At 46.6% G+C, this 14064-nt stretch overlaps 1 protein-coding gene across 2 annotated transcripts in view; it reads right to left on the bottom strand.

Moving 5' to 3' along the window:
* INPP5D (inositol polyphosphate-5-phosphatase D) overlaps nucleotides 1-14064 on the bottom strand; it is a 151960-nt gene that overhangs the window by 75471 nt on the left and 62425 nt on the right. For both annotated transcript variants that reach the window (XM_030802963.1, XM_030802964.1), the window contains exons 4-5: nucleotides 12927-13098; nucleotides 7941-8081 (exon numbers count right to left, since the gene is read on the bottom strand). In XM_030802963.1, coding sequence (XP_030658823.1) covers nucleotides 7941-8081; nucleotides 12927-13098 — 313 coding nt within the window. The remainder of the gene's footprint in view (nucleotides 1-7940; nucleotides 8082-12926; nucleotides 13099-14064) is intronic.

Raw genomic sequence — 14064 nt, 5'->3', positions numbered from 1 at the left:
TCAATTTCTGTCTAGCACATCCAGAGTCTCTGAACCCAGAACTACAGACTCAGAAGGAACGTTCTCATGCTTCCTCATGTCCTTTTATTTTTGTTTCTCCAATTTTTTGCCTCTTTTTTGGTATTGCTTTGGCAAAAATTTTTTGTATGTATTTAAAAATCAGATGATAAACAGTATCTCAGGCTGGGCATGGTGGCTCACACCTGTAATCCCAGCACTTTGGGAGGCTGAGGCGGGCAGATCAGCTGAGGTCAGGAGTTCGCAACCAGCCTGGCCAACATGGTGAAACCCTGTCTCTACTAAAAATACAAAAATTAGCCAGGTGTGGTGGCGGGCACCTGTAATCCCAGCTACTTGGGAGGCTGAGGCAGGAGAAGCACTTCAACCTGGGAGGCAGAGGTTGCAGTGAGCCGAGATCATGCCATTGTACTCCAGCCTGGGCAACAAGAGCAAAACTCAGTCAAAAAAAAAAAAAAAAAAAAAAAGGTTATCTCTTTTTCTTTTGTTAAAATGTTTAATGGGGCCAGGTGTGGTGGCTCACACCTGTAATCCCAGCACTCTGGGAGGCCAAGGTGGGTGTCACCTGAGGTCAGGAGTTCAAGACCAACCTGGCCAACATGGTGAAACCTCATCTCTACTAAAAATACAAAAATTAGCCAGGCATAGTGGTGGGCGCCTGTAATGCCAGCAACTCAGGAGGCTGAGGCAGGAGAATAGCTTGAACCCAGGAGGCAGAAGTTGCAGTGAACCAAGATCCTGCCACTGCACCCAGCCTGGGGGACAGAGTGAGACTCCACCATCACACACACACACACACACATACACACACACACACACACACACACAAAAGTTTAATGGAATATTTTAATGTTTCCCTATCGATTGTAATTAATTTTACTTTGATTCATATTGCATTACTAAGGAAGTATCCTTCTATTCCTTTTTTTAAAAATGATTTTTAAAAATTAGAGATGAATTTAAAATGTTATCTATGCAAATGGTTTCCCTTTACCTTTTAATCTACTGCAAAATTACAGTGTTTTCTTTGCGTTGACTCATCTTTGGAGTGACCTCCTAGATAAAGCCTCCATTTTTCATGTCACTAAATTATATTTGCTGGGATGTTACTGAAACAATATACATTTATATTAATAAGTGAAATCAGAGATAGAGAGTTCTATTTCAGGCTATTATCTTGATTAGCTTTTTGGATTTAAATCATATTTTACTTGAAGAGTGAATTAGGTGACATTTTTGTCATTCAGGAATAATCTATACCTTATGCTCACCATTTTTTCCTTGAAAGTTTAAAGGACACTCATGGTACTTTTAATGATTTATATTTTATGTAAACTATGTGTTCCATTTAATTCTAACTTGAAGATCTGTAGCTACGTAACTGTACACTATTCTTTAGTGATTTGCAAATCTTTAATGCAGATTATTAATTCTCCTTCGACATTTCTCATGTTTAAAACTTTCTTAATTGACAGTTTTTCCTGATGTATCTCTGTTTTTATTTTTACCATCTTGTCCTCCTCATCTCCTTTCTGGTTGTTGTTATTGCTCAGTTGCTCAGCAGAGATTTCTTACAGATTCTGTTTTATTCACTGCTGTATTTCCAGCTCCTGGAATAGTGCCTTGCAGGTAGTTGGTACACATTGGATCTTTGTTCATGAATATCAAATAAATTAACATTTCAAGTACTTTGCTGGGTCCTGGAAACATCAAGGGGATTAGGACATGACCCATGATGTCTTCAAGAGATTTACAATCTGGACTCAGTTTGTACATTTGACTCGTTATTCTATTTCCTTTTTTTTTTTTTTTTTTTTTTAACTCGGTCTCGCTCTGTCATCCAGCCTGGAGCACAGTGGCACCATCTCAGCTCACTGCAACCTCTGTCTCCTGGGTTCAAGTGATTCTCCTACCTCAGCCTCCTGAGTAGCTGGGATTACAGGTGTGCAACACCACATCCAGCTAATTTTTGTATTTTTAGTGTAGATGGAATTTCACCATGTTGGCCAGGCTGGTCTCAAACTCCTGACCTCAAGTGATCTGCCCACCTTGGCCTCCCAAAGTGTTGGGATTACTGGCATAAGCCACTAGGCCCGGCCTTCTATTTACTTTTTAATAATAGAGCAGAACTTTTAAAGCTATGGTTTTTCCTCTAAGTAGTGCTTTGGCTGCATCACATAGTGTTCTGATATGCAGTGGTTTGATTACTCCACTCTGTGCCTCCACACCTACCCCATGTATTATTGTGTCAGTTTCTTTCTTAATTAGCTATAATTTAAAAGGTGATTTTAAAATGTACAGGTAATTGGGTGGTTGTGGCTAGTTTTGTGACTTATTTCTATTTTCATCACAGTGTGTTATGGGAGTATAGAATGAACAATTTCTGCTTTGAGTATATTCATATTTTGCTGCTCAGTAAGCTGCAGGCTTCTTGTTTTTAAGATCACCAGGACTATAAAATTTCTGAAAAACAATTTTTGGATTCCTTTTGAGTCAGGCATTTGATTGGTACATTTTTAGGAATTTTCTGAAAAAGACTCCTTGTGCTCTTGAATGACAGCTAGGCTGAGCTTTTCCAGGTCAGTAGCCTTTTCCTTGGAGACACGACTTCCGAATCTTTATTATACTGTCAAGGAGTTTGAATACTATTAAATATCGACCATTTTAAAGCTATGGTACTGTTTGTAACAATCTATTTGTTGAATTTATCTTTCCTTGTCATTTAGAGACATTGTAAGAGATTTAGGCTCGGCACAGTGGCTCACAACTGTAATTCCAGAGCTCTGGGAAGCCAAGGCTTAAGCCCAGGAGTCTGAGACCAGCCAGGGCAATATAGTGAAACTCCATCTCTAAGAAAAAAAAAATTGTTTAATTAGCTGGGCATGAAGGTGCATGCCTGTAATCACAGATACTCGGGAGTAAAGGCAGGAGGATCACCTGAGCCTAGGAGTTCAAGGATGGATAAGCTATGATCCCACTACTGCACTCCAGCCTGAGTGACAGAGTGAGATGCTGTCTCTTTAAAAGAAAAAAAAAAGATGTTTAAGTGTTGCTGTTTGATTATTGTATTATTTGGATCATTATGGAGCTTCTCGGAACCTAGATTTAGCTCTTTTGTAAGCCTGGAAATTTTTTTTTTAATTGTATACATTAATTGGCAATTTTTTCCTACTTCTTCAAGAACATATCCTACCAGTTACAGGTAGCACCTCTGAGCTTTGTCTCCAAGGACTGTCCATTTTTACCACACATTCCTCATCTAGGCTTGTTTAGTCCTTTCATGCTTTTGATATACATGTTTCTGACATTCTACTCTGTTTTGTGATTTAATTTTTGAAATTTGATTGGAAAACTATGGGCTTATTTTATGGCCTCCAATGAAACAGTTATAATGGTAATGAAGTATTTTTGGTTTTGGTTTATAAAAAATCTTACCCTGCTCTCATGTAATAGATATTGTATTGCTATTCAGACCTTTGATCTTTTATTTTAAAATTCCACTTGCAATCCTTTCCGTGTCTCCATTTCAGGAGTTACCAAATATTTCCAGTCCCTGGTTCCTTATTCTCTCTCTCTGGAAAAGTTTCTGTCCGGCTCAGGCCAGGCGCCATGGCTCACGCCTGTAATCCCAGCACTTTGGGAGGCCGAGGCAGGTGGATCACGAGGTCAGGAGATCGAGACCATCCTGGCTAACACGGTGAAACCCCGTCTCTACTAAAAAACAAAAAACTAGCCGGGCGTGGTGGTGGGCACCTGTAGTCCCAGCTACTCGGGAGGCTGAGGCAGGAGAATGGCGTGAACCCAGGAGGCGGAGCTCGTAGTGAGCCGAGACTGCGCCACTGCACTCCAGCCTGGGCAACAGGGTGAGACTCCGTCTCAAAAAAAAAAAAAAAAAAAAGTTTCTGTCCAGCTCTAGGGAACCTAACCTGGGTTGCAAATCTTGCCTGATGCTTTGTACTGCAAAGAGATCTTTACGCCAGATCCGCACAGGGACATCATCACGACATTTCTGCCGAGGGGGCTCCGGAACTTCTCCTCACTCCTCAGTGCTCAACGTCCTCATTCACACTTAGGTCCAAGCAAATAGACCTGGACATCATTGATGCCATTCTCCACCCCCTCCCAGCTCCTCCTTCTCTGTCCCTCCTCTAAATCTTGAGCCTGGCCCTGTTCTCCTCTGTCCACACCCTCACCTGCAGTGACCTTACCCCCAGCTTTCAGTGATTCCCCAAATGCATCCCCCACGTCCTAGCTTCTTAGCACTAGCTCCATGGCTGGCGACTCCACTCGGATGCCTCATGGCCCCTCAAGCCAAATGTAGCCCAGAACTCTCCTCCCACCACCCTCTCCTTCCTCCTCCTCCTTGACTTTCCCCATCCCAGGAACCGGCATCAGCATCCACTCAGCCCCTCACACTGGGAACCCAGGGGTCACCCTAGATTCATCTTCCCTTCACCCCACATCCAATCAGGTGGCAAGTCTGACGCATCTGCCATGCACACGTCCCAGGTCACACCTGTTCTCAGCATCTGCACGCTTCCAGTCATTGGGTCATTTACCTAATATCTGTTGAGCAGCATGTGCCAGAGCCTGTGTATAACCTGGGACTCAGCAGGAAGCAAAACAGACACAGACCCCTGCCCCTGCTAGCCGCCTTCCTCATGGACTGCCATCCTGTCTCACTTGGACAACCACAGCCACTCCCAGCTGGTCTCCTGCTTTGGGCAGTGCCTCCTAGGATTCATCCTCCACCACTCGAAATCAGATCATGGCACAGCCCTGTACAAACTCTACAGGGTCTCGTAAGGTCTTGCGTGATGTGGCTCCTGCCTACGGTGACCAGGTAAAACACAGGACACCCAGTGAAATTTGAATTTCAGATAAACAATGAATAATCTATTAGCATGAGTATATCCCAATATTACACGGTATATACTTATACTAAAGAAGTTGCTGTTCACCTAAAATTCCACCTCTCTGGGCAGCCTGTGCTTTTACTTCTTGACTCTGGCCATGTTACACCAGCCTCTCCCCAACCTCTGTTCCTAACACTTACTTGCCACGCAGACGTACTGTTCTTTGAGCAGGCTGTCTTCATTCCTGCCTCAGGACCTTTGTACTTTGTACTTAATGTCCCTCTGCCAAATCACTGGGTGGCTAGCTCCCTCTTGTCACCAAGATCCCAGTTCTGTTACCTCCTTCACCTCCAAAGGAAGCTGGCACTCTCCCACCCAATGTCTCTTCCTCACATCATCCTGTTTTATCTTATCATGATGTTTACTACAATTATTGTTTGAACTGGGCACGGTGGCTCATGCCTGTAATCGCAGCACTTTGGGAGGCCGAGGAAGGCAGATTGCTTGAGCCTAGAAATTGGAGACCAGCCTGGGCAGCAAGGCAAAACCCCATCTCTACCAAAAATACAACAATTAGCTGGGTATGGTGGCACACACCTATAGTCCCAGCTTCTCCGTTGGGGTCGGGGGAAGCAAGTGAGTGGGGGGACTCAAGGATAGGGGCTGAGAGGTGAAGGCTCACTTGAGCCCAGGAGGTTGAGGCTGCAGTGAGCTGAGATCTCACCACGGCACTCCAGCCTGGGTGACAGAGCGAGATCCTGTCTCAAAAAATTAATTAATTAATTAATTAAATAAAATAAAATTCTTGTTTATCTGGATCCTTAGTCTACTGTTGGGCACCTCACTGAGACGTTAGATCCAAAAAGGCCTAAAAGAGCAAGAGCCTTGCGCATTGTGTCTGTTGCTACATCCCAGCACCCAGAACAGGGCTCAGACGAGGCCTCCAATACATGTTTATTCAATGAACGAATGAATGAAGACCTATTCCAATCAAAGCAGTTTGAAAATTATGGGTTTACAATTTCAGGGATGAGAATCTGCAGGGATTCTGGCAGGAGAAATGGGAAGCATCATTTTGTTCTTTTCTACAATTTTCTAAAATTCCAAGGCTGATCAAGTCTCCAAGCCTGGCTGTCGCTTTACCGATGAAAGCAAAGACAAGTGTGCAAGGGAAATTTAGAGCACGACGGTGTCTTTAATTCTAAATAGAGTCACGGAGCAGCTAGAAGCTGAAGAAAGTGCTCTCCATCAGCACATGTACCCGAGAAGAAGACAAGTTGGGGAAGCTGCTGCCGCCCTAGTGATGAGGTGACTTGGCTCCTGGGAAGTCCAGGTAGCGGTGAGGTGTTAGGGAAATCTAACAATGTGCAGAAGTGTCTGGGGAAGTCTGAGGCAAGCCTCGTGGAGAGACTTAAAATATATTTCTTTCTCCACAGGGAAGCAGGGAAGAACAGAATCTCCATCGAAGCAGAACTAAGAGCTTGTTATCAGCCATTGTGAAATGGTGTTTTACAAAAAGAAAGTGCCCTGTGTATGTGTTTTCCCCTAGTGATAAAGTGATTCATAACAACAGCATCAAATGGAACAAAATCCCTCCATGGGAATCTATAAAAATGATAGCTCCAGGTCCAATTAGCTACAGCTGCATTAGTTGAAAGCCAATTCATTGAAATTAAGCCCAACTGGCCAATTTGGTGAGTGCTCGATTTGTCAAAGAAATTATTTGTTAAATTTACCAAATGTACTGACTGTGCTTTTAAAAGCCTTTAAAAGGAAAGTTGAATTTGATTACTGATGATAAAAGAGTCTTTTCTGCCTATTAACTAAGCTAAGATTGATACAGCCCCAGAGAAATCGACAAAGGAATCTTGAAACTGCTGTATGTGTAATAAAACACAAAAAACAGCACAGACTACAAAACCGTTGCCAGTATGAAATCCCATTTTTCCAACCAAACTGTTGACCTTTCATTTGTTTGTTTGTTTGTTTATCTGAGACAGAGTCTTGCTCTCTTACCCAGGCTGGCATGCAGTGGCGAGATCTTGGCTCACCACAGCCTCAGCCTCCCAGGTTCAAGTGATTCTCCTGCCTCAGCCTCCAGAGTAGCTGGGATCACAGGTGTGTGCCACCACACCCAGCTAATTTTTCTTTTTTTTTTTTTTTTTTTTTTTTTTTTTTTTTTTTTAGCAGAGACAGGGTTTCACCGTGCTGGCCAGGCTGGTCTCAAACTCCTGACCTCAGGTGATCCACCCACCTCAGCCTCCCAAAGTGTTGGGATTACAGGCGTGAGCCACCGCACCTGGCCTGACCTTTCATTTGTGATGGGATTGTTTTGGCTCCCTCTGACTTTGTTCAGATGCTCTGGAATGTTCTTTTTTTTCTCTTCCAAGCTTTTGGCATTTAAAATATTCTTTGCCAATTCTTTGGATGGCATATTAGCCTTAATTTTGCACTTTTAACAATTAAAATGTAATTAACTTGAAATTAACTTTCGTCAATTAAATTTTAAAATGTAAAACCAACAGAATCTAAAAGAAATCAGAACCTTTACCAGTTGGTCATTCAAAGGATTGGATATCAGAAAATTGAAGTTTGGTGAATCATCTCCCTTCGAAAAATTGACATCACTGGAAATCTTGGGCCATAACCACCCACGCAGAAAATAGACTAACTTTAATTTATTTCCTTTTGATGCCTTTCTGTGCTTGTCAGGTGTAATGGCTGCAGCAAACAGCAAGAGCAGCAGCAAAAATCTTAAGAGGTGGATCCTGTGCAAGTGAGAAAGGGCTGGCCATGTCCTCCCACCCCATCCGCTTCCCAGAGCAACTGGCCTCCAATTAACTTTAGTTGTAAAAAGCTGCAGCACACACAAGCTACTGTTCAAATTCCATGATAACAAGACCTCCAAACAACCACAGAGATTTCCAAGCTGTGCTCACCACTCAATTATTGTGAGTGCGGCAGAGGCATTTGTTCAGTCAGGCAGAGGCAGAGGTTGCTCTCATGAGCTGTTTCTTTCGCCCGGTGGCCACCCCCACCTGCCCATCCCCGTGGGCCAGCCATTACCCATAGAGCTCCTTGCAGAGCAGTGTGGTCAGTTTCTTCAGGTGAGGAAGACTGCTGGACCCCGTCTTCACAAATTCAGAGTCCTGGGCGAGCTGAGTGCTTAAATAATCTTGGATGGCCTTAAGATGCTCTTCTGGAAGCCTAAAGAAAAGAAAAAAGAAACAAACCATGCTTGCCACCATCACCAACGGGAACAGCAACAACAGTAACAAACCCTCATCCTCAGAGCCTCCAAGGGGACACAGTCCTTCAGGGGAACGTTTGCAAACCTGGACGAAGGTTCCCGTGGTCTCACTGATGGGGTAGATTAGCAGGTCAGAGCAAGAAGAAGTGGCCCAGCAGGAAAAGGTGCCTCTCAATGAGCTCCTTTGGGTGCTGCTGGGAGGAAGTGGTTCTGGCTGGGGGTCTGGGAAATGGTTATACTTTAAAAAGGAGACCAAGGCTGGGCACGGTGGCTCACAACTGTAATTCTAGCACTTTGGGAGGCCGAGGTGGGCGGATCACCTGAGGTTAGGAGTTCAAGAACAGCCTGGGGGGAAACCGCGCCTCTACTGAAAATACAAAAATTATCCGGGCGTGGTGGTGGGTGCCTGTAATCTCAGCTACTTGGGAGGCTGAGACAGGAGAATCATTTGAACCCGTAAGGCAGAGGTTGCAGTGAAAAAAGATTGTGCCATTGCACTCCAGCCTGAGTGACAGAGTGAGACACTGTCTCACAAAAAAAAAAAAAAAAAGAGGAGGCCAAAAGCTTTGGAAAGTGTAAGTGGAATTGTTTTCCTATCTTATCTACTTATAAAGGTAGGCTCTGAGGGCTGGAAGGATGATGGGATCTAGAGATAACAAATGGCTTTAGCTCCCATGCACTTTGCAATTTCACAGCCAAAGGCTACCCAGGGCACTGTGTTCAGAGAGTCTGGATTCATCCCAGGCTCTGTGGGGGAATCTGAGTGATTAGCGATGAGGCTGGGGATATGGAATGAGGTAGTGCAAGTGGCCGACTTTGCCGTGTCAAATCTGCTCCAACCCCTTCAGTGTACAGAGTGAATGGGGCTGAAGGCAGGATTTGTTCACTGTGCAGATCAATCCTGGTGGCAGAGGCACAGGCAGAGAGCCCAGGCCAGTCCCACGAGGGGCGCCCCCTAAAGTCGAATCAGCTGTCTGCATTCCATCTTCCAGCACCTTTTGTTCTGGGTAACGCTTGAGTGTTTGTTCCCATAATGATGGAAATTGTAATTATAGGAAGTATTTCCTGAGCACAGCATGCCAGACACTATGCTAAGCACTTCATGCTCATTTTCTCCATTAACCCACAAATCAATTTTATGACTCAGATATTATTACTAATTATTCCTGTTTTACAAATCAGAAAACTGAGGCTTAACCATGTTACTTTACCTGTGTGGAAAAAATTATTACAAGCCTTAATTTTTTTTTTTTTCTTTTTGAGATGGAGTCTCACCCTGTCACCCAGGCTGGAGTGCAATAGCGAGATCTCTGGCTCACTGCAACCTCCGCCTCCCGAGGTCAAACGATTCTCCTGCCTCAGCCTCCTGGGTAGCTGGCACCACAGGCATGTGCCACCAGGCCCAGATTTTTGTATTTTTAGTAGAGGTGGGGTTTTACCATGTTGGCCAGGCTGACCTCAGGTGATCCACCGCCTCGGCCTCCCAAAGTGCTGGGATTACAGGTGTCAGCCACCCCGCCCGGATGCCTTAAAGATTTTTATTCCAGGCCGGGTGTGGTGGCTCACGCTTGTAATCCCAGCACTTTGGGAGGCCAAGGTGGGCGGATCACGAGGTCAGGAGATCGAGACCACGGTGAAACCCCGTCTCTACTAAAAACACAAAAAAATTAGCCGGGCGTGGTGGCGGGTGCCTATAGTCCCAGCTACTCGGAGAGGCTGAGGCGGGAGAATGGTGTGAACCCGGGAGGCAGAGCTTGCAGTGAGCCGAGATCGTGCCACTGCACTCCAGCCTGGGCGACAGAGCAAGACTCCGTCTCAAAAAAAAAAAAAGATTTTTGTTCCAGGCTTGATATGTAATCAAATTGAAACTAAAGGCCACAAGGCTTTTCCTGTGGAATCTGTGAAAGAATGAAAAGCTGTTGCTCTTAAGATTGGACAGGAATTGCTAGGCATGGTGGCTCACACCTATAATCCCAGCATTTTGGGAGGCAGAGGTGGACAGATCACCTGAGGTCAGGAGTTCAAGGCCAGCCTGGCCAAAATGGTGAAACCCTGTCTCTACTAAAAATACAAAAATTAGCTGGGCCTTGTGGCATGCTTTTGTAGTCCCAGCTACTCAGGAGGCTGAGGCAGGAGGATTGCTTGAACCCGGGAGGTAGAGGTTGCAGTGAGCCGAAATCACTCCACTGTGCTCCAGCTTGAGTGACAGAGCGAGAGTCCATCTCAAAAAAAAAAAAATACTGAACAGGACTGGCTTACCCATTTCAATTGTTAGATTGAGAAAAGAACATTTACATTGAAGTTCATCTATATTTATTCTGGGTCTTGACATCATAAAAATCCAGTTTCTGCCTGAGTCTGTTTACTAAAAGGGACAAACATCTATAGTATTAAAACAGCGGTCCCCAACCTTTTTGGCACAAGGGACTGGTTTTGTGGAAGACAACTATTCCACAGATGGATGGTGGGGGGATGGTTTTGGGAGGAAACTGCTCCATCTCAGATCATCAGGCATTAGTTAGATTCTCCTAAGGGGCATGCAACCTAGATCCCTCACATTCACAGTTCACAACCGGGTTCATGCTCCTATGAGAATCTAATGCCACCGCTGATCTGACAGGGGGCGGAGCTTAGGTGGTAATGTTCGCTTGCCCTCCGCTCACCTCCTGTTGCCACCCAGTTCCTAACAGGCCAGGGGTTGGGGACCCCTGTATTAAAATATGTATCTTAACAGATCTAATGACTATTGCCTTGTGACTTTGATACCATGAGTCTGTATTACAGGCAGTTCTACTTGTTAAAATGTTTGTGGTAGGCTGGGCACAGTGGCTCATGCCTATAATCCTAGCACTTTGGGAGGTCGAGGAGAGCAGATCACCTCAGGTTGGGAGTTCGAGACTAGCCTGACCAACATGGAGAAACCCCATCTGTACTAAAAATACAAAATTAGCCGGTTGTGGTGGCACATGGCTGTAATCCCAGCTATTCGGGAGGCTGAAGCAGGAAAATCACTTGAACCCTGGAGGGGGAGGTTGTGGTGAGCTGAGACGGTGCCATTGCACTCCAGCCTGGGCAACAAGAGCGAAACTCCATCTCAAAAAAGAAAAGTTTGTGTAGAAAAGTGTTGACATAAAGATGTAAACTATGTTTATTCGAGAAGGCTAATTTTACTTAGAAACGTGATAATTCACCTATTAACTAAGACCTAACTGATGAGATCTAATTAACTTGCAGGAAAGACTGTGCAAGTTGTTATTTAAAGAAAAATAATCAAAAGGCAATCCTCTATGTGCAGAGCAACTTGACAAGCGAAATAGACTGATTTTAAAACAGTGTGGAGTCCCAGTTTTCCTTGACCCTGAGAATGGAGGGGCTCTGGGTTGCTGCTTTCCTTGGTCTCTGCACACGCCCCCTTCACGCATTCCCATCTCCAAACTTAAGATTTAGGAAGGTTCCACTGCTGTGAGAAGCAAAGATAGAAAAAGCAGGCCTCTCTGCCCATGAGCCCTCAGCCCATGCCCCGACCCTAACCCCTCCTGGAAGGCTGCCTGGAAGCTTGGCTTCACGCCTCTGCTGGCCCCACTGAGGCAGAACCCCATAACCAGGGTGGAGAGGCTGATTAGGAGATGGAGTTGGCAGGAGGTGTAGGAGACTTAGTAGGAGAGGTCAGCAGGTGGAACCATGGGGCGTCCCCGACTCTTCCCCATCCAGTTTACTGCATTCAGCATCCAAACCCGGGAAGAAATGGAAACCCTGGGGAACTAAACAAGTGGCTCGATGTGGATTTTTTTTTTTTTTTTTTGACGCAGTTTTTCTCTCGTTGCCCAGGCTGGAGTGCAGTGGCGCAATTTTGGTTCACTGCAACCTCTGCTTCCCAGGTTCAAGCTATTCTTCTCCCTCAGCCTCTTGAATAGCTGGGGTTATAGGTGCCCGCCACCATGCCCAGCTAATTTTTATATTTTTAGTGGAGAAGGGGTTTTGCCATGTTGGTCTGTCTGGTCTTGAGCTCCTGGACTCAGGTGATCTGCCCGCCTCGGCCTCCCAAAGTGCTGGGATTGCAGGAATGAGCCACCGCGCCCGGCCTATGTGGAATACTTTTAAAGCATCTGTTATTTAGACACATATATAGAGACAATCAACATAGTAGCAACACTGGATATTCAGCTATTTGATAAATAGCACAAATAATTCAAGGAGCATGCACAGAACTCAGCCTGGAGAGCCCAGGGAAGAACCAAAGAGTATGTCCAGGTGGAAATAGGAACATGCCAAGTGTCACAGCAACCCGGTGGCGTATGTGTCCCATCGGCATCTACTTCATATTTTGCCAAGTGAGAGAGTAGGAGGGCAGCCCTGGCAGCCTCAGATGGATCCTTCAAGTTGGAAATGTGGCTTCAGCCCTGTCATTAGGATTTCTTTGGGGGGGCAGGGGAGCGTTTCTCTCAAAGAAACAAAAAAAAGTTATATTTACTAAGGCATGGAGATTACCAGGTACCAACTTATTAATTAATGTAGCACATATCCAGTGACTGCCTACACTGTGCCGGGCCGTGCATGGAGACACAGTGCTCCTCCACCTCCATGGAGCACTTCTCCTGTTAAGGCCCATGCCCCTGGCCTTCTTGAAGCTGATGGTGCAAAGGCCTCTGAGGTGCAAGATGACAAGCGCCCTTCTCCGGAGACCTCCCCACCTCCCTCTGGTCACCAGGCCCATAACTAGGATCGAAACCCAAGCCATCCAGCCCTGCCCTGGCTGGGCTCACTGCAGACGAAGCCCCGGCTGGACTTGAGTGGGGACTTACCCACTGGTGTCCATGCCTTGCAGTCGCTGGAACAACGTCTCAGAGAGGCTCGGCCGGCTGGTCTCGGTCGCTCGGGGATTCTCATTTGAAGGAGGAACCTCCTTGGCCTCACAGGAGCTGGCAGTCAGAGGGATGTTTCTTGGGGGCAGCTCGGGTGGAGACACGACACTTTCTACCAGAGAGAACAGCAGGAAGGCCATTGGTGAGGACACTGTGAGCGCAACCCGGCCTTCACCGCAGCCGCATGGGGTCCAGGCCACGACACCCACGTTATTGATCTCCATCTGCGTCCCTGTGTCCCTCACGGACTCCCTCCTGGAGGGAGAGCCTCCTGTCACAGGGCCCTGGCTAGTGCAGTGTCTGCCCCACTATGGCCATCAGCAAACACCTGCCAGGGCCAGAAGGCCTTGCTCCATGGAGGGCCTGGAAGGCCTGCAGGGCTGCTGACCTTGGATGGACTAAGCCGGCAGCAGCAGGCAGGTGAGCAGGATGGGTCTGGCTCTCAGGCTTTCAGGGGCTGAGACAGGTGCCTCCTGATGGCTGAGCCCTGGACTGGGCAGAGGCCCAGTTCCCAGAATAAGCCAAAACCACGGGAAGGGACCAGGGGTAAGGAGGCAGGCAGGCCTAGCCACACTGCCCCCCTCTCTCTCTCCCTGGCCCCCTCTGTCGAGCCTCTGCCCTTCCTTCTTTCCTCCCTCAGACTCTCAGAAACACATAAAAGAAAGCAAGGGGTTTCCCTTCACTCAGAGACATTCAACAAATGACTTGAACTTGGCCTGGGAGGTGGGAGCCCACCCATCGCCTTTAGGAGAAGGTTCATCCTGTACGTACCACGAATGGAGGGTCCAGAGCTCTGTCTGAACCTCTTCCCACACAGAGCGGCTGCCCCGGCCCAACCACAGTGGGCCCCGGGGGACCTCCTCTTTAGCGAACAGGCCCTTCACTTCCTCTGTCTGGGGTTCTGAAGACAACTAGGAGTCTGCTTTGAGCTCCACGGTCTGGCAGTGCCTCAAGAGGCCCTGGGCCCAAGCAGACCTCTTGGACTGCGGGGGCCTCGTGTCGCATTGCCCTGGTTCAAGCCAACGACTGGGCAACCTCGTTTGGGGAAGTGAAGCCAGCAGTCACGAGACTGAGGTTC

Source organism: Nomascus leucogenys, chromosome 22a (assembly GCF_006542625.1).
Source record: "Nomascus leucogenys isolate Asia chromosome 22a, Asia_NLE_v1, whole genome shotgun sequence".
Classification (NCBI taxonomy): Eukaryota; Metazoa; Chordata; class Mammalia; order Primates; family Hylobatidae; genus Nomascus; species Nomascus leucogenys.
This window is presented reverse-complemented; position numbering and strand designations above follow the sequence as displayed.